The sequence below is a fragment of the Amblyomma americanum genome, chromosome 2, assembly GCF_052857255.1.
Source record: "Amblyomma americanum isolate KBUSLIRL-KWMA chromosome 2, ASM5285725v1, whole genome shotgun sequence".
Lineage (NCBI taxonomy): Eukaryota > Metazoa > Arthropoda > Arachnida > Ixodida > Ixodidae > Amblyomma > Amblyomma americanum.
In genome coordinates, this window is record NC_135498.1 from 49,281,622 (window position 1) to 49,307,876 (window position 26,255).

Consider the following 26,255-nt stretch of genomic DNA (forward strand, 5'->3'; position numbering starts at 1 on the left):
CGCAGCGTCAGCGAAAGCAGCAGTCAACCTCCTTCAAACGGACTCCGTTGTGCGAGACAACACTGCCGGCTCAGAAGCAGCGGAGGCAAAAGGGCTGGCCCTTGTGCCTGCCACGTGGCCCCTCAGGTATAAACGGCGTGTTGGCGCTTCATGGCGCTCCTCGAGGTAAAGAGGCCACCTGATTCCATAAGGCCGTTAAAGACGTCCAGAGGAAAGAAAGGCTCGCACGGACCTGCGTTCCACCTTGTTCACGTCGTAAAATAGAGCTGCTGCGTGCTTTCCTGCGTGCTTAGTATGCGCGGGACCTGTTGACCAGCGTCAGTACCCGTCTGCCCAGTTCTTGGCTTACGCGCGTGCATACGCGTTAACCAGTTTAATTAGCGTATAATTATCGAGAGATAAGTAATTACATACGCAACTCGGCGCCAGACGAGTCGTTAACGCGACACTCTGCGGCGGAGCGTACATGCGCGTGCATCACGTGACCGACGTGGAGATGCTTGGAGAGTAGCGAACTGCGTTTCCGGGGGTTTTTTTCTTCGAGGATCGCCGCATGCGTGCGGTGATTCCAAAGAGGCTGACCCGACCTGTTCTCGACTATTACGTCACGTTTTAAAAATTGCGAGTTTAAGAGGCTTTGCACGTGCCTCTTACTTCTGAGCCGGCAAGAAAGATGTCTGTCTTTTCGCACTCTATTTCGTTTCTGCTGTCTCAAAGCCACCGGTTTTAGGTGCAAAACGAGCCAATTTACGCGCCTACACAGGCGAGACAGGAGCGTGCTTAAGCTGATAAGAAATGCAAGGCACGTAATAGACGTGGAGAAAGAACCGTGCGTGTCTGCGAGAGAACTGCCCCCGTAGATATTCACAGATCCATGTGAATTACTAGACTTCGAAACGTGCCTGTATTTACATAACTTCGTTGCAGGCGCCTGCCGTGATTTTGAGGCGTTTGTCGAAATAAATTTATAGAGCGGAGAGAGTTCATCATCCGGTACAGCTTCACTGTGGGAGTTTAGAAGCATAGTCACGATCTGTTATCATTTCTCTAATCGAAAATCCGGATCCCTTCTAAACGAAACCTACCAGCTGCTCTTCTTTTTTTTTTTTTGGGGGGGGGGGGGGGGGGCGACTCACATCCCGATCAATTCTTTCGCACCACTATATATGGAAACAGCCTAGAAGATTTGATTTGATTCGATTTAGGAGGTTTAACGTCCCAAAGCGACTCACGCTATGAGGGACGACTTAGTGAAGGGCTCCGGAAATGACATCACACAGTACACGGGCCTCTAGAATTTCGCCTCCATCGGAATTCGACCACCGCGGCAGGGATCGAACCCGCATTGTTCGGCCCTGCAGCCGAGCGCCATAACCACTGAGCCACCGTAGCGGCTCAATCAGTTAATTAATCTTTACATCCTTATAAACATAATTTAAATAATCAATCAACAAATTAATTATTAATGCAGTGTGCCTGGAGGACAGCACTAAGAATTGCGAGCGCCCGGAGTCAAGACACGCGAGGCGGTAAAGTTTTCTTGAACGGCAGTGAATGACTGACTGACTACCTGCCTGTTCTGTTCAAGGTAAACGGGCAGTCGTGGCTTTTAGGCGCAGCTGCGCATTATGGAGCGGTTCCCAAGTGCGAGCAGCGCTTGTGCAGAGGACGAGGACGCAGGTGACCTCTGACCTACCGCGCCGTTCACAGGCACCGCCGCGCATGCGCGCAAACAGCCACGAGCGTATGTATACACGCACACGCGCTGAGGAGTTGTGCACCGGCCTGAGAAGCTTGGAACGCACACAAACAGGCCTGAACGAGAGTGTGGACACCCAAAAGAGCAGTCCGCGCCTCGCAAAGGCTCGCCGCCTGCGACGTCAACGGAGGAGCCAACAGGGGACCTCCGTGGCTGACGGCAAACATCCTCCTCGCCGAGGAGCATCTGGCGGACAAACACGCTGAACGCTCAGAGCCGTGGGAACAAAAGGGCACGAAAGAGGGCCAAAATCCACTTTTTTTTTTGCTGTTTCGCAGCTCCCCCCCCCCCCCTTTTTTTTTGTAGTGTACAAACGCGGGTAAGAAATGGTAAATCTCCGGGAAAGCGTGCCGACTTTCGGAAGATTGAACCCGATCCGAAAGAGCTCACGGTTGACTTCGAGAGCGCAAGACTGAGGACAGCGGGGTTTTCTGAGTGCCGTATTCCTTCCTGCCTCGGATTTACCCCCCGAGGCTTCTAGCGGGCGGCAAGCCCAGTGGCTGCATAGTGAGCGAGCGAGCTCGAAACACAGAAAGTAAGCTGAGCGGGAGGCGGAGGACGATGTCTTGTCGTGAGAACGGAGCGAGAGCACGCGCGGCAGTCCTTTCTTTGCCTATGGTACAGAGCTGGAGCTCTCGGTCTCATATATGTGTGCGTGTGCTCGTGCGAGCGAGGGTTAGGCTGGAGGAGGCGCAGGAGGTGGCGAGAGAGAGCTGGTCGCCGAGGAACCGTCGGAAGGAGGTGGGAGGTCTCGAGGCGGGCATCGGCGCGATGAAGACGCAAACACGGCTGCTCGCGAGCGGGGTTCCCGCTGGATGAAGAGGCGGACCTTGCTCGACTCGGGCCGGGCGCCAGCGGCGTCGCTTTATGCTCTGTTTCGGGCAAACAAAGTGCACCTTCAATCGACTGCGTGTGTGCGTGTGTGAAGGATGCGGACGGGGAGGGAGCCAACAGTATGTGCGGAGCCCGATGAGCATCGGAAGATGCGTCCGGCCGATTCCCAGCTGGCTCGGCACGTACTCTTTGAGAAGACCAGCCACCGCGGTGGCTCAGCGGTTATGGTGCCCTGCTACTGACCCGAAAGGCGCGGGTTCCATTCCGGCCGCGGTATAATTCCGGCCGCATATTTGGATGGAGGTGAAATGCTAGAGGCCCGTGTACTGCGGGATGTCAGTGCACGTTAAAGAAACCCCAGGTGGTCGAAATCAACCGGAGCTCTCCACTACGGCGTCCCTCATAGCTTGAGTCGCTTAGGGACGTTAAACACCGTTAACGAACCAACCTTAGAGATTACCACGGGCATGCTAGCAGGCAGAGTTTGGGCACCCAGTGTTTAACGCCGCACTCTAATCACGAATATGATTAAACGGGAGTAAGAAGGGGGTCAGCTGTCTCCTAGCGCACACCCTTTTATGAAAGAAAGTGCGCTAGAGGAGAGCTTACTCCCTTTATTACTCCTTTCAGTTTAGAGTGTATAGGCGCCTCCACCCTCTTTTTTCATGCGCCACACTGATTCAGCAGGCAAATGAAACGAGCTATTTGTTTGAAGGCATGTGTCGCCAGAACCTCGACGGCACGCATCGATTGTTCCCCGCCGCGGTGGCTCAGTGGTTAGGGCGCTCGACTACTGATACGGAGTTCCCGGGTTCGAACCCGACCGCGGCGGCTGCGTTTTTATGGAGGCAATACGCTAAGGCTCCCGTGTGCTGTGCGATGTCAGTGCAGGCTAAAGATCCCCAGGTGGTCGAAATTATTCCGGAGCCCTGCACTACGGCACTTCTTTCTTCCTTTCTTCTTTCTCCCCCTCCTTTATCCCTTCCCTTACGGGCGCAGTTCAGGTATCCGCCGATATGTGAGACAGATACTGCGCCATTTCCTTTCCCCAAAAACTAATTTTCAATGTTTTAAGCGCATCGTGGGGGCTAAACTTCGCAGATTAATGCCAGTTAAGATCAGTACAAGAGCGAGGTCTTCAGTCTAAGTGCACGCCGTTTGTGGGTGTATTGAATGAGACGAAAGTTAAAGCATTAGAGCGCGGAAATTTCCGCACTCTAATGCGGTTGTTTCTGCTATCACTGTCCTCTTAGAAGATGCTGCCATATGCCCGTCGCGTATATAACGAACCTTGCGGGCTCCTTCCATAACCAGTAATGGCACCGAAGCTATGGGAGACCAAAAAAGAACCGTTTTGCAGGCTGTACAGAGCTGTTAGCTTGACTGCAGCACGTGCCTGCACGCAGTATACAGCTCCTCGAACCTGTGAGGTTTTATGCTCCGCACGAGAACATCGCTAGTGCGACCCGCCTTGTGAATACAAACTCATCACCGCCTCGGCTCCTTCATTTGGACAATTTTACCCTCCCTTCATCAAGAAAGGAACTCCTCCGACGCCGCACACGTGCTTTCATCCCTCCGTGTGCGGTAACCCTCCCCAGCGGTCTTACCCGTGCAGAGGAGGTTGCGCTTAGGAGGATCCTGGTCGGGGTTGCCCTCACACCAACCATCACTCGGAGGTGGCCTCAGTACCGAGAATTGTTTCCTCGGCCAGGGTGTCCGATATGCAAACGCGAGGACATTGGAGCCGACATTCATCACTTGCTGTGAGACTGCCCAGCTCTCAAGCCTACAAGGATTCGGCACCTGATGGTAGCAGGTCTTTCACCAAGCAACCCTGCTTCATACATAGCCTGGACGCAGGGGACCGTATCATGGTTCTCTGCTGGACTTCATCAAATCAGCTAACCTTTTTCCATTCATTTAATCTCTACTACATCATTCATCCCACATTTCGCTTTAAAAAAAAAAAACATCGCTAGTGATTCTGCATCACTTGGTCGCTTGTGCGCTCCGCGGACCATACTTTCAGATCGAGAAGCAAGCCGCCAGCGCCACCGCTGGTGCTAATATGAACGACGCAGCTTCGTCCACTCATAAAAAAATCTCTTTAGACAGTCTATAGACTGTTAATAGATTTTTGTCTATAAACAATACAGAGTTTCTCTAGCCAAATCTAGCAGACTAGTCTGTAGGCAATACAAATTCTAAAGGCAGTTTATAGACAATCTATAGATTTATGGCCATACACTTTCAGCAGATTTTGTCGATAGACATTGTAATGGCTGTGAGTTAGCAAAAATAAACATCTATAGGAGGGCAATAGATTCTAGAAGTTTAAAGGCAGTATGTACAATATTTTTATAAGGGTGGATTCCTTGCTCCTCTGTCCAAAGTAACGGATTTCCCAAGCTTAGAAGAACTGAGGATTGGGCGAGTTTTTAATGCGACGGATTGCCCACGCTTCCCATCACGATCAGAGCACATGCCACCGAGGAGGGAAACAAAGGGTAAACCCGAAGTACTCACAAAGCCGTGCTTGTCGGAGATGTTGTTGGTGAGCTTCAGCTTGTGGAAGGAGACCACTTTCTGCATCCACTGCTCCCCCCGTGGAAGGGAGTCCGGGTGGATGTACATCCGCTTGGGCATCTCCGGGTCCGCCTTCCCGGCGATCATCCATCGGCTGTTGTGGAACTTGTAGCGGCAGTCATCGGCGGCAACGATGTCCATGAGGAGGATATACTTGGACTTCTTGTCCAAGCCAGACACGCGCACCTTGTAGGCGGGGAACATCCGCCTGCGGAAGAGTAGACAGAAGAGGGACCACAGTTCAAACGCTGGACCGTGTCAGCGTTGTACAGCGAGTGACAACACGGCCTCATACGGAATAGATCTCAGACACGAGTACATCCCCACAGAGGATGTGCATAGGATGAATCGACATATCCTACCGACAATCGTAATCACCGTCATTTATTCCATGTTCCATAAATAGCTGCATGCGGCTGCTTGCAACGAAGCATGCAGTTATGTGCAGCCCGCCCGAAATGGGCTGTTATAGAGGACACCAGGGGCAGATAGCTTGTGTAGAGATAATTTAATTTATTTAATTGGTTTTTGGGAGAAAGGAAATGGCGCAGTATCTGTCTCATATATCGTTAGAGAAGTTTGTCCTGCGCGTTGTCTTGATCGGATCGGATCGCACACGTACAGAAACGATTATGCGCTCATAACCAGACAGCCGAGAAGAATCTCTGGGTATTGCGTTGGCCGATGTGAAGATTCCGTGTAGAAAGAGAGGATAATGAACGGAAAGGCAGTGAGGTTAACTAGGCGACGCCCAGTATGCTACCCTACACGTGGGAAGGGGAACGGAGGGAGAGACAGAAAGGCGGGAGAGCAAATGAAGACCACTATTTCACGCGTCCGTTGGACGTTACTAGCAGGTTTATAACGTTTAACTCAGTCCTGAGAATATATGTAATGGCTTCGCAACCTGAGCACGTGCGGTGCACGGGCATCACTTTAGTGTCAATTCTGCATGATATGCAAAACCAGTGTCGGCTGCATTCTTCGTTCAAACTTACAGTGGAGATCGCTGCGAGTATGAACATTCACGTTGCGACTACACGGTGGAGATAGCACGAGGAACTTTGTTTGTTCTTAATCTTTTTTTTTTGGTACAAGAAACTGAATAGTGCGGTGGATAGTACTGCAAGCGGCGATAGCAAAAAAATATTGGTTGATACAACTTTAGAAAGTGGAATGGAGGTTCTTGGTTAAGGTATGGCAAAAGAATCTATTTTTCACCACTACGGACCCGACTGAGCAATTCAGGTAGTAATTCGAGCTCCGTTACCGGCAGCCTTAGCGCGACTGCCCCGCTGATGGCGACAGATCACATAAATTTAAAACGAAGCATATAGCTTATACAGAACGCGAAGATGCAAAACAAATACAGTGGCGTAAGAAAACAGTGAGTCGGTGTTTAAAGCTCGACACGTGATCGATGAGTGACTAACACCCATACGCCGACGTCATCAGTGCAATCTACAGCATGATATACTGAGCGTCGTATAAGGCCTAGTTTCCACGCACCTGTTTAAGCCCCATGCCTGACCCCTACCCTCTTTGTCATATGACTAATAAAAGTTTGTTCCTCCTCCTCTTCCTCGAAAGTTTTTATGCGAAGCTTTTCAAAGAACATTAAGGGAAGCTAAACAGCTCTGACCGCTCGCATCTGCGTTTCCCACGCCACATTATTCAACGAGATACATACCCAGCGTGGAGAAAGCGTTCGTATACATACGCCGGCCCCCTCAGCACGAAAGACGTGACGGGGCAAACGCTCGCCGGCTGCCCGTGAAAGCAGGCACGAGAGAGGCCGCCCCGTCGTTCAAGCGCCCATATTAACGAGACAGGCGGTTCATCAGGCGGCTCGAAGGCCGAACTCGAGCACGCTACGCGTATACGTGAAGCACGGGCAGTGAAAACCGGCGACTCATGGCGTCGGCGACCGTGGATCTAACAAGGCCGGATGTGCTGCCGTCAACGGTGGCGGCCCAGCAGCCAGTGCTGGCAGATGCTGTCTGCGAGACAGGTCATACGTCTACAGACAAGTGCATCAACGCACGCGTGTGCCACTACAAATGCGGCGAGGAGGAGGAGGAAGGGGGGATAGCGACTCATTAAAGCGTCGCGCAGAATTAGCCAAAGCAGCAGGCAGCCATGGCATCACGAGCCAATGGAGATCGAGCCACCCACGTAATTGCACGCAGACGCGCAGATCAGGCCGCGAACGGGAGCTGTCAGGCGTGTCTTCGGAACAGATCGGGCTCAGTGACCGCCGCGTGGGGCATGCTTGTGGAAGCTTCGCGAGAGTGCTGTCCATGGGTCATTGCACCGAGGCAGCTAGCCGAAGACGTGCGCTGAAAAGTCGCACGGCGGACAATAAAAGCCCGCTGAGGCGCATCTGTATAAGCTTGTGAAGAAAGCGGGATGTAATTTTCTTTTTTTACATTAGCGTCTGTCCTTCAGTTTGACGGCCATTTAACGATCGTGATAACCACAACTATTACTACAACTACAACAACTACAGCTGCTATGCTTGTGTTATAACAGCTTGAATGATTACCTGTCAAAGCTGCTGCTGAGAGTATACGTTTGTCTGCACAGACTACACGGTGGCGCTTGAGGCCGTTGCGTATTGAAAGTGTGTTCGCCTGAGTAGCGATTTGTATGTAAAAACAACAGTACGCTTCAAGGACACTTGGTGTACTAATTGCGATCACGAGCGCTGGCCTGACTGTCAGTCGCGGACAAGCGGAGAATATAACGTATATTCCTCTCTAAATTTCCAAACACACGCAATTGCAAACGCTGAGAGCAGTCAAACGTTTCTTCCATGCATAGTATAGTATAGTATAGTATAGTATAGTATAGTATAGTATAGTATAGTATAGTATAGTATAGTTTATACTAGTCCTATCTGGGTGACGCCTGTTGCAACTCAAGCCGCCCTGCGTGGTTCAACCAGTACACAATCCGTTTTCCGCACTGCATGCAATGGACATATAGGCAGCGAAAGCATGAACACTGGATCCACTTCTCAAGTGATTTGGCGAGCACTTTAATGATTGGCTGGTTGGTTTCGTGGAGTTTAACGTCCCAAGGCGACTCAGATTATGAGCGACGCCGTAGTGGAATGGCTCTGTATAATTTCGACCACCTAGGGTTCTCTGGCGTGCACTGACATCGCACAACACGCGGGCCTCTAGCATTTCGCCTCCATCGAAATGCAACATTAATTCCAGTGCGTTCAAAGCCATACCCTATGCCTCAGTTGAAACACAAGCATTGGCTTGGATCCAGCTAAATTAACAAGCCGTCGTCATCATCTCGACGACGGAAGGACGAAGTGCCAACTAGTTGTGTCAATGCGAAGGTCTCTCCCGCGCGGCGATCCTTGTCACCGGCGCTCGGCGAACAAGCACATGATCTTGACCGTGATGATTGCGAGGGATGCCGCCCACTCGTGGGGGCATGTGCATGTGCATACACTGGATGCTCGCACGCTCCCTTCATCGGTGGTGCGCACATGTGACTGCAAGTAGCGGAAGTGTGAAAAGCGCACATCGCGTGCATTTTTTTAAAGCGATGTTTACTGCCTCGGCGCATAAAAGGGTATGGAATGAGGGATGACGAGGATGCTTGCACTTGTGACTGGGTGACGTATGCAGGCTGAACACGTGCGATCACTGCGCGGACGCGAAGCCCGATCGCGAACGTATCAAACACTGCAGAAGCCAGAAATGATTAAACGTGGGACAGGGTTACTCTTTCAGGGACTAACTGCTTTGGCGCAACCATTACTCCCTAAAAAAGCTACCATTACTCCATCAGGGACTAAATGCAAGTCCTACAAATAAAAAAAGAAACGAAAAGCGATCATCAGTCACAGCTGAAGTCTCCCCGAAAACTAACCGTTTCTTGAGAGAAGTGCAGCAGTTTGTCGAATTTTACCCAAGTTTGTGTCAGTGTAGGCGTATGCTGGTCATGGACCCAATGCCTCTGACCGCATTCCTTATATTATAAACGCCTTTGGCCGACAGCAGCGCCAACATTCAGCGTTGCATAAAACACTTATGGTCGCTTCTCTAATATTGGAAAGCTGCAGCCTCAAGTTTCAGGTTTATTCAAAATCTGCTGCACGCTTGAGATATTATCCAAGGCTGTGTGAATGTTGTCGGGGCTCACTGAAAAGCAGCTGGGGTAATCTGGAGATATACGCATCGCTTGTAGCACTCTGCACGCGAAGCTACCGTGTAGGGTGTGATGAGTGCACTAAGTCGTCGTAGTGTTTTATACATATTGTAGGTGCGCTTAACGGTTTATCAAAGGGTTCAAATCTGCCTATAATGAACTGGTTTCAGCATTTCAGGCACGAAATTAGAGTGCAGATTCCCATAGCAAACTGCCGACTTTATATGTTCGTCGCACAGAGTTTAGCATTGAGGTCTCCCCCCCCCCCCCCCCCTTTTTTTTTCTCTATTTTGAGCGCCGGTCGGAGTTTCCGGTAATGAAACACCCGCTATATGAGATGAGATGCGCCATAGTTGGTACTCCTACCGGTTTTTCGGCCGCGCAGAGCAGGTTGACGCTAATACCTTTCATGAGCACGAAATTTTTAATTGGTTTTCAACTTGCCTATGTACTTCACTTACCACTTCTTGAAATTGATAAAGTTTCAAAACCGCCGCGGTGGCTGCGTTTTTATGGAGGAAAAACGCTAAGGCGCCCGTGTGCTGTGCGATGTGAGTGCACGTTAAAGATCCCCAGGTGGTCGAAATTACTCCGGAGCCCTCCACTACGGCACCTATTCCTTTCTTCTTTCACTCCCTCCTTTATCCCTTCCCTTACGGCGCGGTTCAGGTGTCCAGCGATATATGAGACAGATACTGCGCCATTTCCTTTCCCCAAAAAACCAATTATTATTATTATAAAGCTTCAATAAATTTTATTTGATTTCAAAACAGCGGCGAGCAGACGGTAAGTGCAGTAAGCAGCCTTTATAAAGCATTTGCTTGTGTCTACAAATTTATAAAAGGTAGGCCTGGCAATGCTTATCCTGAAAGGTGCGAACATCGGTCTATACGCCGAGTATATATAGGAGCGTGTTGTCTGTTGTGTGCTGGACTGGCCGAACCTGATTGTGAGGTCTTTAAAGAAGCAAAGACAGAGAAACAAAACCAAAGCGAAAGAGAATATCAGGCACGTGTGGGGACGGGGTTTCGGAGGCGAGACACATCCAGCCAATCTCTCCATCTCCGCGCGTCATCGGCGACAGAAAGGCGATATAAGCGGCCACGTATATATCGGAGTGCGACGCCAACACGTCAGAGCCGAGACAAGCCCGGTCGGGGCAAACGTCACGTCGCTAAAAAACACTTAGGTCCAAATGACACGCTGCCACCCGCCAGCGGCGCGGAGGACGTGAGATCAGGGAGCTGTCGGAAATTGCACGGTGCACGGACAAGTGCGCGCGCCTATGGCCAGGGGGCGGGTCGAACACCGGCGCCGCCGCCGCCGTGCACCGCGCCGCGGCGCTGCAGCTGCCCTCAACGTGACGGCTGTCGAGCGCCGTCGCGAACACGCGCACAGAGATAGCGCTCGCAAAAAAAAAAAAAAAAAAACAGCGGGCGTGTAAACGATGTAAAAAAGAAGAAGAGACCAGAAAGGGCAACAATAGCAACCAACCTGATAAAAGGAAGGTAGAAGAAGAAATGAAAGAGGACACGCGGGGCACAAAAAGGCGGACAAAAACTAACACAAGCACGCCTCCGTCACTTCCACCCTTGTACGAAGTTGATGGCGAAATACCATAACGAGAAGCGAGAGAGCAAAGGGCGTTCGCGGATCAACGCTTTCTGCTGGGAACAGCGCAAGTCGTTCTTGTTTCTTTTTTTCTTTTACGTTATGCTTTTCAATGTTACGGGGGAAAAAAGCCTCCAACTGTCTCTTTCTGTCTCAATATCTCGTATTTTGCTGTTTTTCATTGGATTCCGCGCGCTGCTTGTTTGCTGTTACTTTGTTGTTTTTTTTGCTCTTCATGTCGCGTAATTTTCGCCGTGCTCTTTATCGCTCGTCTTTTTGCGAGAGGCCTGTTTCGGCAAGAGTGCGCCGCGCGTCACGCTATAGCCCCGCATGTCCTTTTCTTTATTTTTTCTTCTTCTTTCGTTCTCGATTCGTCCGCGCGAAAAGCTCTTGTTTTAGCGTGATTGGCAACGCTCCTCCCCCCTCCCTTAATATTTTGTCTTCTTTTTTGAAAACTTCATTCCTCGCGCCACCACGCCCTTGTCGAGTACGAGGCGCCGACAAGGTCTAATCTTCGTCAAGAGGTGTCACCACCATCGCCATCGGCGCGCCGGGGACGAGGAAGAACGTTACGTTTTGTTTCGTCGAGGGCTATCCTTCTGTTTGTTTGTTTTTCTCTCTCCGTGGGTTTTGTCCTTGAAATGCATGTCTGTGTTGAGAGACGTGGCCGCTCGAACGAAGTTGAGATTTTCCCGCAGATCACGGGTTTCACCGACAGGCCGTCCTCTCAGTTATACTTTCCGGTCTCTCTCTCTCTTAACTCTAGCTACTTGTCTCGCTCGTATGTGGCGCGAGCCTTAGACACATCTTTGCACCAGCTTAATAACACTCTGAAAGAGTCCGCTTTCAAATGTAAGAACGAGGAGATCACTCAATTATTAAAAAACAAACAAACACCGGCACACAACACCGTGTACCTTTAGCGCCTCTTGTTTTTGTCGCCACTGACCAAACCATCCGGTGTCTATAATTGCAGCACACAAATCCGGACACAAACTGCACGACACGATCGCTTGTCCAGAATCACAGCAATTCTGGACGAGCAAATGGGGCGATTTTCGTTGTTTCCCTTTTATTTACTGAACCTGGAAGTGATTTCGAGGATTTAGACTCCGCACGGGTTTAACCAAAATGAGAACTAAGAAGCAGCTGTTCGCCTCTTTTCACGTATATAGTTACGTGTCAGTGATGATAGACTGAAATTAAGAGATATCCACTGAAGATTCCCACAATGCAGCTACTTAAAAGTGTCCTTCAAGTTTGTAGAACCATCCAATGCTTTCCGCTTGCTCAGGTATTGCGGCCTCCAGTAAATTCAGGAAATTTATTAATATAAACATAAAGTGCGCTGTGGTTAATCTCCGTTGACAACTGTCCCCTAGAGTTATGCAAGAGTGGCCACTTAAACGGATCCAGATGACATTAATTCTAAAAGAGGAGAGCGACGATTAGGAACTCAAAGGGTAAGCCAGGGAGTAGACCAGCTAAAGATGGAATGAAGCTACAGGCCATATATATAAAGAGGTGCAACTAATCATCACACTTCTTATCTATTAACGAAAATATCCGAGTATGAGTCGATTGGTAAAAACGAGGTTCATAAAGGGACTTTGTAAAGTCTCCTGAATGACCTACAGGACCCGCTCCGAAGGAGAGAACTTTAAACAGAGCGCCTTTAAAGTAGACAGCTTGAAGTGCAACAATTTGCTTCAACCGCAAAGGAGAAAGAAATGCTAACAAGGCTTTCATAATAAAAAAAAATAGAGAGAACCAACCCTAAAGAGATGATTAAACCAGTCGAGTGGTTACATTTCCACTGTTCCAAAATATGCCTAACACCTAAGGAGTACAGTGCTGTCCACATTCGTTAGCCTTGCTTACAGGTTTTACGTGAGCCACGAACACGGTATTATATATATTACTATATCTTCCTTCCTTCCTTCCTTCCTTCCTTCCTTCCTTCCTTCCTTCCTTCCTTCCTTCCTTCCTTCCTTCCTTCCTTCCTTCCTTCCTTCCTTCCTTTCCTTCCTTCTTTCCTTCCTTCCTTCATTCATTCATTCCTTCCTTTCTTTCTTTCTTCCGTCCTTCATTCATTCATTCCTTCCATCCTTCCTTCCTTCATTCCTTCCTTCCTTCATTCCTTCATTCATTCCTTCCTTCCTTCCCTTCCTTCCTTCATTCCTTCCCTTCCTTTCTTCCTTCCTTCCTTCCTTTCTTCCTTCCTTCCTTCATTCCTTTCTTTCTTTCTTTCTTCCTTCCTTCGTTCCTTCCCCCTCTCTCTCTCTCACACACGCACACGCGCACGCACACACACTGCACAACGGGAATCCACATGCTTGCAATGCTCCTTTTTTATATTTTAGTTTTTATACCATTTCCGCGTGGTTTCTTCCTGATAACCGTATCATGTTGATTACGTGACAGAGAGTCCGTATTTATTGCGGCTTTTCCGAACCCGTCCTGCACAACGTCGGTACGCACTCCTATGTACAATGTGGTTTCCGTATGTCAAAAAGAAAATATTCGGAGTGGGGGGTATTGTCAAACGAATCGTTTAAATCGGTACGCCATAATTTCTTCGACAAACACACAGGTGCAACCATGATAGTAATACGCTGTCTGGCACGGTGGCTCAGTGGTTATGGTGCTCGGCTACTGACCTGAAAAACGCGGGTTCGATCCCGGCCGCGGCGGTCGCATTTCGATGTAGGCGAATGCTAGAGACTCGTGTACTGTGCGATGCCAGTCCACGTTACAGAAACACAGGTGGTCGAAATTATACAGATCCCTCCACTACGGCGTCCCTCACAGGCTGAGTCGCTTTGGAACGCTAAGCCCCATAAAGCAATAGGCTGTCCGGGTGCCATCGTCAACATCGCTTAATCATCTACTTTTGAAGAACGTGTTGCCGATCACCTTGAATGCTAAATAATCGTCCATGTTTGTTTGCCCATTTCCATAAAATTCCACCTCTTATGTAATACCCTTGGCAGAAGGGGGCCTTTAAGTTTATTTAATAAGACGTAACTTAACTAAATTGAAATGTTCTTCGTTTATAACATTAGGTGTCAATTTTTGAAGTTCAGTCCAGCTAGCGCCTCTGAAAGTTCTGGCTTATTATATCAGAAGCCTACCGAACTCGAGGACGTGGTGTGCGTTCTGTAAGCGAAGAAAATAGCGAAAGGAAGCAGCCACGAATTAAACGAGGCGACGTCGCCTTTTGAGAGCCGTGGGCGTGATGGCCACTGAAGCAGGCCACTCGGCGAAGGCACGGTAATGAAGACGTGTCAAACACTGAGCCTTTCATGGGGGCTTTCAGCAAAGCTTCCCTCTCCCTCTTGCCCCCTCTCCCTGACTTTCTCTGCACCCTGCCCCCGGTGAGCAGTACAGTGCGTCTCGATAAAATGGTGCAGTGCTGGATGTGCTGCGAGATGGCCACTGCAACACTGTAGCAGGCAAGTATTATATGTACAGAGCCAAGTTTCAGAAACAGCAGTTAGGTTCAACTCAACAAACTTGAAACAAGGAACAATTAATATCATACGCTTAGCGTCTTCCTCTTCTGTTCCGGAGAAATCGGCGCAAGGTGCGATTTAGTCACTGCAGACGAAGCTTATATGTAGATCGCCTGACTTATCGACGCAGAGCTGCGGCTCCCACGATGCTGCACAGAACTTCGCGAGACGCAGTGTGCGAGAGTGTGCTCGCCGGAGGTGAGCCGTGTCCCACGCTGGCGCGAGACACGGCCGGCGCGGCTTGGCTTGGCTCTATGCAGGCTTTGGCAGTGCGCTCGGCTCGCGGGAGGGCGACGAAGAGAAGTCGTGCGCATCGCTGACAACCGGCTGTCATTACGGGATTGCGGCCATCAATGGGTCGGCTGCCGCGAGAGCGCGGGCAAAAAAAGCGCGCGCGCTCCCGACGCCGCGCACTCTTCTCAATCGGCTTTCAACGCTTCTGCTTCTGCGCGCACTTACATGCACGGTTCGCTTTTTCTCGACCGCCTTTTACTCGTGTTTTTTTTTTTTATCCGGGCGCGTTGGTGTAGGTCTTTTCCATGTGCGTCGCATCCCCCCCCCCCCCTAACCCCTCTTTTCCCCCTTACTTGTTTCGCTGCACTATAATCTTGACTCACGCATGTTCACTGCACTACTACGCGTGAGTGCGTGCGTGCGTGCGTGCGTGCGTGCACCCGCGCACGGTTATCAGTTCTTGCCAGCTTTCTGTTTCGAAGAAGGCGTGCGTGCGTTTTTGCGCACGTATTTTTGCGCGTAAGAGCACGCCTGTGTGCGCGCGTGATGCTTTACGCAACCTTAGCCGATGTCTCGAAAACGAGTAATACATATTTTACGAAGCGAAAACGGAAATAGCATTCTTGGTGCGTGGCGACCCACCATACCTATAGGTGAGGAGCTTTTTTTTTTGTTCTTTGATTAACTTTACAGTTATCAACCTCAATCATGAAGAAATTTCAAACCGATAGAAATACGCAGCGTTTGAATTAGACAACGGTAGGTGTTTTAAATACTGTGAATAAGAAAGAAAGAAAGAAAGAAAGAGAGAGAGAGAAGGAAAGAAAGAAACCGAAACGAAATGCAGTGGCCGGTAACGAAATAAAAAAAAATCTAATGTGCCTCAGGCAACTTTCAACGACGGCCAAAATGTTTTCTCAGTGCAAGGATAAGCATCAATGACATATGAAGATAGAGACTTAATCGAATTAACCGTATGGGCGCTTCTAGCCCAGTGTACTTTTTGTTGCGCTAAAAAGAAGCACAAACTGCAAGTCTCCGAACTTTCCCTCTCTTTAGAGCTGAAGATAAAATACATACATGGTATGCATTCGTATACGAGCATCTGCTATATAGCCGCGTCGATAAGCCCTACGATCGCACAAGTTTGGCTCATGAACAACTAGCCCAAGGTGACAGGTGATCATTCTCTCCATGCACGGCTCCGGATAATTATTATCTTGCAATTCCCCCATGCACACCTACGGCATAGCCAGCATAGCTTCCGTCCCCTGCGTTCAGGGCGTAGCATAACCAGCGTTAATTAGATGCACAAAAATTAACGAATAGCTGTAGATAAGTGGCCCCCTGCAGTTTCAAAGTGGCGACTTTTCCCTGGCTCGTTTGGTGCGGTGTTCGGCACCTTTCGCACGTCTCCATTTGCTCTGGGAAAGTATACACGGTCAGGACAGCTGTATATATTTACTTTTGTGTATAACACTTGTATAACCGCGGAGGACTGGCAGTAGAAACGTTAATGAAGTGTTAACAACATTTTGATTTATTTAATTCCTGTCCCTTTGAGAAGTATTGTGTTCGCTTGCTCACTTGAAAATTTTGTAATCAACCGTGTTTATGATTCTATACTCAATATTCTTTTTTTAATCTGAATGTGACAATTCCTTTTGCTCATGCGTGGAAAAGAAAAGAGGCATAAAGCTTAATAGAAAGAAAAGAAAAAAAAGTACAATTTGATGTGAACGAAGGCGTTTTCAATAACACTAGCCGACAAACCCCTCATACAACTACCTACGTAAAAGTGCTGCCCAGAAATGTGCAAAAACGGAGTAGGTCATGCCCTCTATCGCAGTCCCTTTCATGAAAGGGAGCGCGCTCGAGGACAGCTTACTCTCTTGTAGGCGTATTCATGTTTAAAGTGTACGCACAGGGCAGTTTTCTTTTTTTTTTACGTGGTGTTCTGGACGCTAACGAATTTTTTTTTTTAATGAAGCTCTGTGAAAATTCGCACCTAGTGTACCGGACGTCTACTTACAAATCCTAGCAATACAGAGCGTCAATGCAGCGTCTTCATACACAGCACATAGAAAGCGTTGCATGTCCCAGTCTTTCCAATTTACAAGCCCCTCTCTACTCGGACCAAAGAAACGCTACAGGGGTTAATCCTCATGGGTGCCTAACTCTGAACCCACAAAGCCTTCAGTCTTTCGAATAGCAAAGTCTCCCAGAAGACACTATCTGCACAGTGGCAACAGCCACATCTGTAGTCTTCTTACATGCTCTAACCGTTACGTGATGCAAATGCCCAGCTTTGCACTTTGTCCCGTTTTAACCGTCTTTGCCTTTGAATGTTTACCTATCAATCATGCGTTGTACGTCGCTTTTGTCACGAGTCCAAGCCCGACAAGACCTGCTGCATAGCTTCGGTGTGGGATCCTGTTTTGGCCATCGTCTTCAATGCCTTCACCCCTCGGCGCATTTCCGGAGCCCCAGAAGATAAAAAGATGTGCAGCATGGCAAGGCGCTAAAGATTACACGGAGCACACAGTGAAGAGAAAAATCTCTCGAAATGAGTAAAAAAGCAGCAAAACTGACGCCCTCTTAGTGGACGTCGTATTCGTAGCATCGTCTGTCGAAACCAAATGACGTCACCGCTTTGAGATGACGTCAGCACCTCCGGATGAATGGATGCTGAACGCTGCGTACACCTACCGCGGTCGACAGTGTGCCAGCTGTGCCCATGAGACCAATTTCTGAAGAGCCCACGAAGTCCAGCTTTCTTGGGCAAAAATTTCGAAAATTGCGAGACACTGTTATGGAAATTGGTTTGTTCATAGAAGGTTGTGGCGAAGTACTACGTCAGGGTGGCCAAATCCTGTTCTGGTGAGAGAGTGCGTTGTCGGTTCTAGTCACCGAGATCAGGCCGCACCGCAGGCCTGGTTATGCAATTCCACTGACACCCGGGTTTTTTTTTTAACCCGGTGGAGAATTGCGCCGCACCAGGATTCGAACTCCGGTCCTCTTGCACGCGAGGTGGACGCTCTACATCTACGCCATTGCTGCATGGAAATATTGAAGGTAATGGGCCAATATTCTGATATGTAGCGAAACCTTTCTTTTAAATTGTTTCCACCGATCGCATCGAACAATCAAGACTGCCATAGAAAACCAATGGGAACGCTTTTGACGATAGCAAAAACGTGAAAAAAAAAAAAGACTGCCGCCGGGTGATCTGCAGATATACTGATTGTTATCGTGAAATCTTACATTATATACAAAACTTTCGCGTTCATAAACGGTTTCCCGCTCAAAAATTCTTTTGTCCAGAGCTGCTGGGTATGAGACGCGACAATGAATGATACAGCTGAGTCACATGATTTGGGTGGGTCGTGCGACGTCGCATGACACGATGTGGGCGCTCATGTGGTCACATAACCTTAATTGCATTACCACAGGCGGCGTAAATGTGGACCACTGATGTGCAGGATGTTAGAGTTGGTATTCGAAGTACGTGGAAATTGCCGCATAAGCGGCACGTGCTATATACAGTATATTGCTGGTAGTCGGCGGTGGTGGGTGGTGCGAATGCTCAGGCGTAATTAGCCTTGCCGTGGCCTGTTATTCTGACTGACTGACCGCCTCAGAATAGCAGCGACTGGGAGTGCTACATCATCCTGTGGGACTTCATCAGTTCAAGGAAGGCAGGAAGTGAGGAGTTTTTTTTTTTTTTTCAAAAATTGGTCGCGGTGTTGGAAAGAAACGTGCCACATGCGTTCATGGTATTCAAGATTTTTCTGGGGTAAACGTTTCGTACGCAGCCACTTCATCGAAGCTCGGACAAACCACCTTGCATACATCTCTGTGATTATTGAGTTTGCTTCGACAAAGTATGCAATACGAAGTCGGCTTCCAATCACTGCATCACAATGGACCTCCACAATGGAGCTTGACGTCTGGCGATTGTTTTAAATGGTCGAAATAGAGATATACGCCCAGTCCGGTTATTATGTATTGTGCACTTGCCTGGACTCTATATAGTTGCAAGAATCGAGACGGACGCAAAGACCAAAGGCAACAAAAGCAGTGATAATGGACGAGCGCTAATCACCCATTAAGTTCATTTTTTCCGCCTTTTTTTTTTCTAGTTTTTATCTTTTTCGCAAGATGACAAAAGCGACCAGCTAGCTGAAACCAATGCTTTGCTGAACAGAAGAGACACTGCCGCCCGTCCGGTATGCGCTGGATCGATCTTGTTGACGCTCATGCTCACTCTTCTATCTACGCGCATCAGCTCGCCGCGTATGAAAGCCCGCTCTAAAATTCCTATCTGCCGAGCGCAAAGTGAACACAGACTGAAAGCGACAGACTTATATAAATAAATCACAGCCGTCACAATGCAAGCCCTAGGACAGAGATAGATAGAAACGAAACAATGCGAATATAATCTCATGTGACAGAGGCTACGCCTGAGCGCTTTCATAAAAGTGGACAAGTGACAGGTGCAGTGACGGCCACCTCTTAACGGCGGCGAGGCCCTCACCCTGCTCTTCGCAAAGCGCGGCTTGTCACGGCGTCGCGGTGAAAATAACGCTCCGAGCGGAGAGGAAATAGGCGCGATAACAGAAAACCGAGACACGTCGGTCGAGCACGCGACCGACGACTGTGACGCTTTGCCCGACGCGCCTGCTGCAGACCTGCATGTAGAAGAGCGAACGAACCTCTGTTGGATCGGCTGGCTGCAGGTATACAAACGCGATGTATGCATGTTACTTCGCTGTACGCGAAGGCATATAGCGTTCGTTGTGCTTGCATGTGAGCGTGCGCGAGTCGTCACGTTGCCCTCGATGTTTGCTTCTGAGACTTGCAGTGCAGCCGGGATCTTGTAGTATCCGCACAAGTCCCGAGTTTCTAAAGGGTGCGGGAGTGCCCCTTGCTTTCAAGAGATCTGTAACGCTGTCAACGCATTATACGAACCACCCTTATAAAAATGGTCTATAAACTCTACAGACTTCTTATAGACTGTATTGACTTCCTCTAGATATTTACTTTTGTCTATTCATAGTCTATATACTTTCTATAGACAGACGTCTGCTCAAAGTGCATGACCATATATCTATAGATTGTCTATAGACCGTCTATAGGGTTTGTATTGAATATAAATTATTCTGTAGGATTTGTCTATACATAGTCTATAGGCTTTACAGGCAGAAGTATATGCACAATGTATGGAGTGTCTAAAGAAATTTTTATAAGGGCATAGCCAAGAAGGAAGCTCCATTAGTTCTCTATACTTCCGACGAGGCTGCACATTCCCCTGACACACTGTAAGCCAGGGAGGCCAGGAAGTTGGACTAATTGTGCCACTTAGTCACCGCGATGACAAGTTAGCCCATGGGAATAACTGTGCCTGATTGTGTTTGTAGTTAGTTTCCAACAGAGTAATAGCTGCTCTATGAGAGATTAATGTTAGTGGCAACGCCGTTAGTCTCGAAGTGACTGACCTTAATTACGGTTTAATATTTTTCTGACTAAGAGTGTATATACGTTTCGCATATCGTCTGTGAAGAGAGACAGGTATGAGCTCGGCGCGAAAAAAAAATAATAAACCACCGTCAGCACGCTGTAGCGCTCAACGCACCACATGCTCTATCAAAGCTGTGTGCAGGTGTGCATCCCGGTCAACGAGTCCATGCAGATGCTATAGAGAAATAGGTGCCGCTTCAGGAAGCAAACTTCAGGCTGGAGTTCTCATCCCATGTTGCACGTATATGTGCGGAACGCGATAGCAACGCGCACATCTATATACTACAACGCCGAACTGTACGGAAGTGGGCGTGCAGTACCGTACGAAGAAATGTGATTTGTAGCTCTCTGAGTGATATAGCTAACACGTCATTCTCTACGTTATGGTGAGATGCAGTCGTTCCTTCCACCCCGCGCTGTTGCTTCGTGACAATATTACGTTGTTGAGGCTTTTCTCGTCGCCTAAACGAAAAGCTAATCAAAAGCCGAAATAATTAGCGCTAGAATCTTAATCCCTCTGACTCGCTGAATACAGTGAAGCATTCAAATATTCACTGTCGAAGGCTGGTTATCCTAAGGCCATTGTTGCCAACTGCTCTTTTTAAGTTGGATTCTGCTCTGACAGTGTGCAGTGTGCGTATACAGCGGACCGCCATGACAGTAGCAAAGTGAACCTGCAACACGGCGCACGCTTGCGTGCGTGTGCATCTGTGTGTGTGTTTACGGAGCCCCACAGCGTGTCGAGTGTCGCGCCGGCGTCAGAACGCAGCTGTGGCGAGCGACGCCGCGCAAGCTGTTGTTGCACCGATGCAGGCGCTGGCGCGGAGCGTCGAATGCCCAGCGCGAGAGAGAAGCGCTAAGGGCCCGGCACGCACACGTGTGCACATGGACCTCCACGCAACAACCCCCCCCCCACACACACACACACACACACTTTTTTTATGGTTTCGACGGTTCTATTTAAGTAGAAGGCGTTTGAGCGTTAGCGCTGCCTGCGATCTGGGTGGCGACGGCTGTGCACGCATGGTTGCAACACACGGTGTAAGTTACGAACTCCACACTATACCAAACTGGAAGAGTGGCGTCATTGCGGCGTTGGCACGAAATTTCAATGTGCTGATGATATACAGTTCAGGCACTGCAGTGCTTCGTGGTATTGCCCCGTCAACTAGACTAAATTCAGTTAGCTCGCACTCCTAGCTAAATGTGGAGAAAATGGAACTGTTAAGCATATGAGTCCTCGCGGTGAACGGTTAGTTAATATACGTAGGCAGAACAGGTGTGGACCCAATGCCTCCGGGTACCCACCGGTGATATAATGGATACAAGCTTTACCCTGGCGGGGTGCTCGGATGAAATGCTTGAAAAATGGGTCTTTGACCCCACCTTGTATAAACGTAAAAACACCTTGTGTCATGGCGGCTTGTTGACCAGAGCTGCCCTCTTTCCATTAAAATTCAACATCATCATTAGAATAGCTGTGGAAGGTTGCTCCTTGAGAAGGTGTGGTAACCCAATTGACACCCAAAGGACAACTCTCTGCAGGCATTCTTATTCTTTTCTGGCTTAGAGCGTGGCTGTATAACCTTGCTCTGAACAAACGAGACCAATGCACGGAATAGAGATTGCTCGGACATTTATGCCTGCATTTATCGTTTTTTGAAAAGCTGTGAGCTCTGGTTTAGCACTCTTTACATCTACACCCTGCACCTGTCTACGTCTGCAGCATTACTGACCTGCCAAGTAAAGTTTACCGCATGTCACGCTTACTCTCTGGAGAGGAAAACATTGACTTGGAACAAGTTCTAATTAATTGTCAGGGCTACAGGCCTAGGCTATAGTTCGTCGACTTACGAATATCTGATGATTTTGATCACAGCCCCTTCTTTATACATAGCTCCTTACCTGCAACTAATCTCAGAAACAGTATAGTGGTAGAAACCCCCTTCTGATATTGAATTTGATGTGAACGCCACCTTAACCACCGCTGCCTTCGTGGACACCACGGTGTGGTGGAACCAAAACCAACCAAAACCTTATACCAAAAGACTATGTGAAGAAGCTATATGCACGTGCTATTCAGTGTACTATAAGCCTTGGTGTCTGTTTAAAAGAACGCCTGTCACAAAAAGGGCACAAATTAACCGTGAAGAGATCAGGTCTGCTGCCCGCTTCACACCTCGTGGATCGAATTTTATTGCCTATTTCTGTACATGCAGGCTGATTTTCAGATACTTGTGTTGCTAAGTGTTCATTTCCCATATAAGCCATTTCCGCTAGCAAAGACTTAGGAATATGCACTCAAATTTCATGAAATTTCCCGAGGAAACCATAGTGATGTGTAACATGGCATAAGCAATATGCCTATGTATACAAAGATCCCTGGACGCGTCGTATACCTAATACCTTGCACGGAACTAAATCGACGATTCTTTCCAGACTGCTGCAGTCCTCATGTGGTTGAAAAAAGGTGACAAAACATCTTAAAGACGCCGGATACTCAAGTGGAAGAAAACTCCCAAACTTGGAATCAAACTATCGTATAAGGATAGTTTCCCAACGTAGTGAGTTGATACCTGGCGAAGTAATAGCCAGGAGACCGAGAATTTAGGGAGCACCTCCAGGGACACTGGGGTGAATTTAAACTATACACTGCCTCTTCTTTAAGTTCCAAATACGCGTTCAATGACATTGTTGTTAAACTCAAGCAGCGTGTTCTGCGCTCTCCAAATTTCGTCTCCCTCGCTTCCCTCCTTGTTAACTGGGACTAACTGCCCCACCTAATTAGCTCCTGATGCCAATGCCAACCAAGTTATCGCGGAGATCGACTGACCGATCATTTTGCAGGTTACTTTTTAAAAGAGCAATACTTTGTCTTGAAGGGACTAATGGTTGCGGCAGTGCTGTTAGTCCCCAGAGGGACTAACAATTTCCTCTCGACCTTTCCGGCTTAGTAGTGTGCATCGGTGCCCGCCTACCCTGTTTGCTCCGCTGCATGAACTCGCCGCACATTGGAGCGATCTGAGGCCCGCGGTATATCACAAGCATCCGGTAATCACAAAGATATGCACAGTCTGTATCACTGTGTAACACACTGAACCACTCTTCGAGAAGTATAATATAAGAAAGATTCACGACATTTACACATACAGACTTCTGCGGGATTTTTACTATAGCAGCAGGAAACATAATTTTACGTTAGTGAAAATCGCGAACCTGCATCAGAATGTACCTGCCTACACTACACGCCGCACAGAAATATGGAATGTTTCGAGATACAGAACTAATTATAGCAAACAGATGCTTGAGAATAATTTACCAAGGTTGTTGAATTCCCTAATTGAAATGGGTATCGACATTCTAAGCATGAACCCGTCAAACTTTAAAGCCTTCGTGCCTTCCTATACTGCATAAAATGTAATATATTTTTGTCTTTATTATTTCTTTAATACCTCTGTCTCTCCTTAATACATATTTGTGAATGTTTCTATGCTTTGTTTTGGGCTTTCTTTATTCACTTCTTGTGTTCTGATGAGCTGACTGCCACCGCTGCTCTGCCAAGTGTACACCAGGATGCAGGACCGGTCAAGCCTCCAGGAGGCTTTTTGCCTGCCATCCTCGACATTATATCTGTATGGTGTAATGTTGGAATAAATATTTGAAATTTGAAATTTGAAATTTGAAATTTCTACTCATGCGTTACACTTCTCAATTTCTTGAGTGGTCGATTCTAAGAGCCCTTTAAAAATCAATCTTTCCTCGAGTGAATACATTTCACAGCGCCTTGGAATTAAGGCAAGAAGCTTTGCGCATCCGTTAAGAAAACTCCAAAGAATAGCACAACCCTGACTTCAACATGCAGAGCTGAAATCGGGACTCCGAGACCGTTCACATTTTAGTAGTTTTTTGGGGCGCGCGCTTATTCTTAATTACACTTCCCGTCAGTGCGCGTATATGCACACTCGTTGGGATTCCTGCCCTGACATGGTTTCTAAAATTAAAAATAAAAAGGAAAGGCTAAAAGAAAATCAAGAATAAAAGAAACGACCGGCCGCGCAGCGTAACGTCAGGGAGTATAATTGAGTGCGATAACGCGAGACAGACGCCTCGTTAATTGCAGCCGAGCGTGCGCGACGTCCGCGTATGTATGGAATACGCAAGCACCGCTGTTTAAACGTGGACGGCGCAGGAAAGGGGCCCGGCGCCGCTTGACGCTTTGACTGGCAGCGGAAACTCGTATATACACGGGCTCGCCGCATCGATATCAGAGCAACAGGTTCGGCCTGCTGTATACACACACTGGCAGCGTTCGCGGTCAGAGCGTCGTCACAGGCAGTCTGACGACTGTGTACCATAAATGCATGCCGCTCTGCGCCTATTCATCGCATATATATATATATAATTGTTTTATTTTGGGGGGGGGGGGGGTGGGGGGGGGAACGAAATGGCGCAGTATCTGTCTCATATATCGTTGGACACCTGAACCGCGCCGTAAGGGAAGGGATAAAGGAGGGAGTGAAAGAAGAAAGGAAGAGAGAGGTGCCGTAGTGGAGGGCTCCGGAATAATTTCGACCACCTGGGGATCTTTAACGCGCACTGACATCGCACAGCACACGGGCGCCTTAGCGTTTTTCCTCCATAAAAACGCAGCCACCACGGTCGGGTTCGAACCCGGGAACTCCGGATCAGTAGTCGAGCGCCCTAACCACTGAGCCACCGCGGCTCGTCACATATAGGCACTGCGTATATAGAATCCGCAGATGGTGTTCAAGCAATATCTGTTACGTGATATCTATAAATGTGCGTGCTGGCAGCCCTGTGTTGCTCGCATAACAGAACCCCCCCCCCCCCCCCCCCCCCCCCACACCTTTTTTTTTTTCGGTTGCTTACTGATACCTCTGGGTAGCACCTGCAGGAATTCTTGCTCTTTTTACCGCGCTAACCCGAGGCTACGAAGTAAGGTATAGGAAGGAGCGCCCACACCGCTGATAAAGAGGAGCTCAATTTTGCTAAGCTACGCCGGAGGAAGCTTGGTTTGGATTCTGATAGGTGGCGCTCGGACCTAGCATTGGCGCCGGTAGAGCGATCCAAACAAGCCGCTGCTCCGGCGGCGGATCTGGGATCCTTTTAGCGCAGGACCCTTTCTACCTCTTATTCTGCAGGCGCGCGCGTGTGCCGTCGCATGGGTCTCGGTTGTTGTATACGCTTCGTGGCCATACACAAGCACGTCACCTGCGTCTGCTGCGCCGCTGGTATAGTGACATTTCATTTCGCGGCATCGTCGATAGGTGGCGCGTCAATGAGGTTATTTCGGCGGGGAGGAAAGTGAAAGGGGGAGAGCGTTAACAAAGCCGTGTCGGCGAGGGGAGGGGAGGGAAGTGGAGGGAGAGTGCAGCTCAAAGCTGAGTGCAAAGCTGCAGCTGGGTATCTGTAGCAAAATCGCGCGTGCCGATGGCGCTGCAACGCGCAGGAGTCGGTGCTCCTGTGTATCTTAGTCGCTGCGCGAGGCCAATAGAATAAGCTGTCGGTTTCCAGCTGGTGTTGCCTTGGTCGCCGTTATCTCGTGATTTCGCCGTTTAGAGGTGCGACTGGTCCCGGGTTCGAACCCGACCGCGGCGGCTGCGTTTTTATGGAGGAAAAACGCTAAGGCGCCCGTGTGCTGTGCGATGTCAGTGCACGTTAAAGATCCCCAGGTGGTCGAAATTATTTCGGAGCCCTCCACTACGGCACCTATTCTTCCTTTCTTCTTTCACTCCCTCCTTTATCCCTTCCCTTACGGCGCGGTTCAGGTGTCCAAAGATATATGAGACAGATACTGCGCCATTTCCTTTCCCCAAAAACCAATTAAAAAAAAGTGCGACTGGTGTGCCCAACTTTGGGTGCAAAGCGCCTTCCATCGGTCTCCAATCAGCCCTGTCCTGTGCGAAGCGCGGTTACGGCGGGTCGCACCAAATTTTAATCTCCTCTTATAACTGCTCCCTCTGCTCTCTCTGCGCACCCCCCCCCCCCCCCCCATGCCT

At 48.8% G+C, this 26,255-nt stretch overlaps 1 protein-coding gene across 2 annotated transcripts in view; it reads right to left on the reverse strand.

Moving 5' to 3' along the window:
• LOC144121187 (uncharacterized) overlaps positions 1–26,255 on the reverse strand; it is a 113,338-nt gene that overhangs the window by 73,445 nt on the left and 13,638 nt on the right. For both annotated transcript variants that reach the window (XM_077654259.1, XM_077654258.1), the window contains exon 2: positions 5,123–5,390. In XM_077654259.1, coding sequence (XP_077510385.1) covers positions 5,123–5,390 — 268 coding nt within the window. The remainder of the gene's footprint in view (positions 1–5,122; positions 5,391–26,255) is intronic.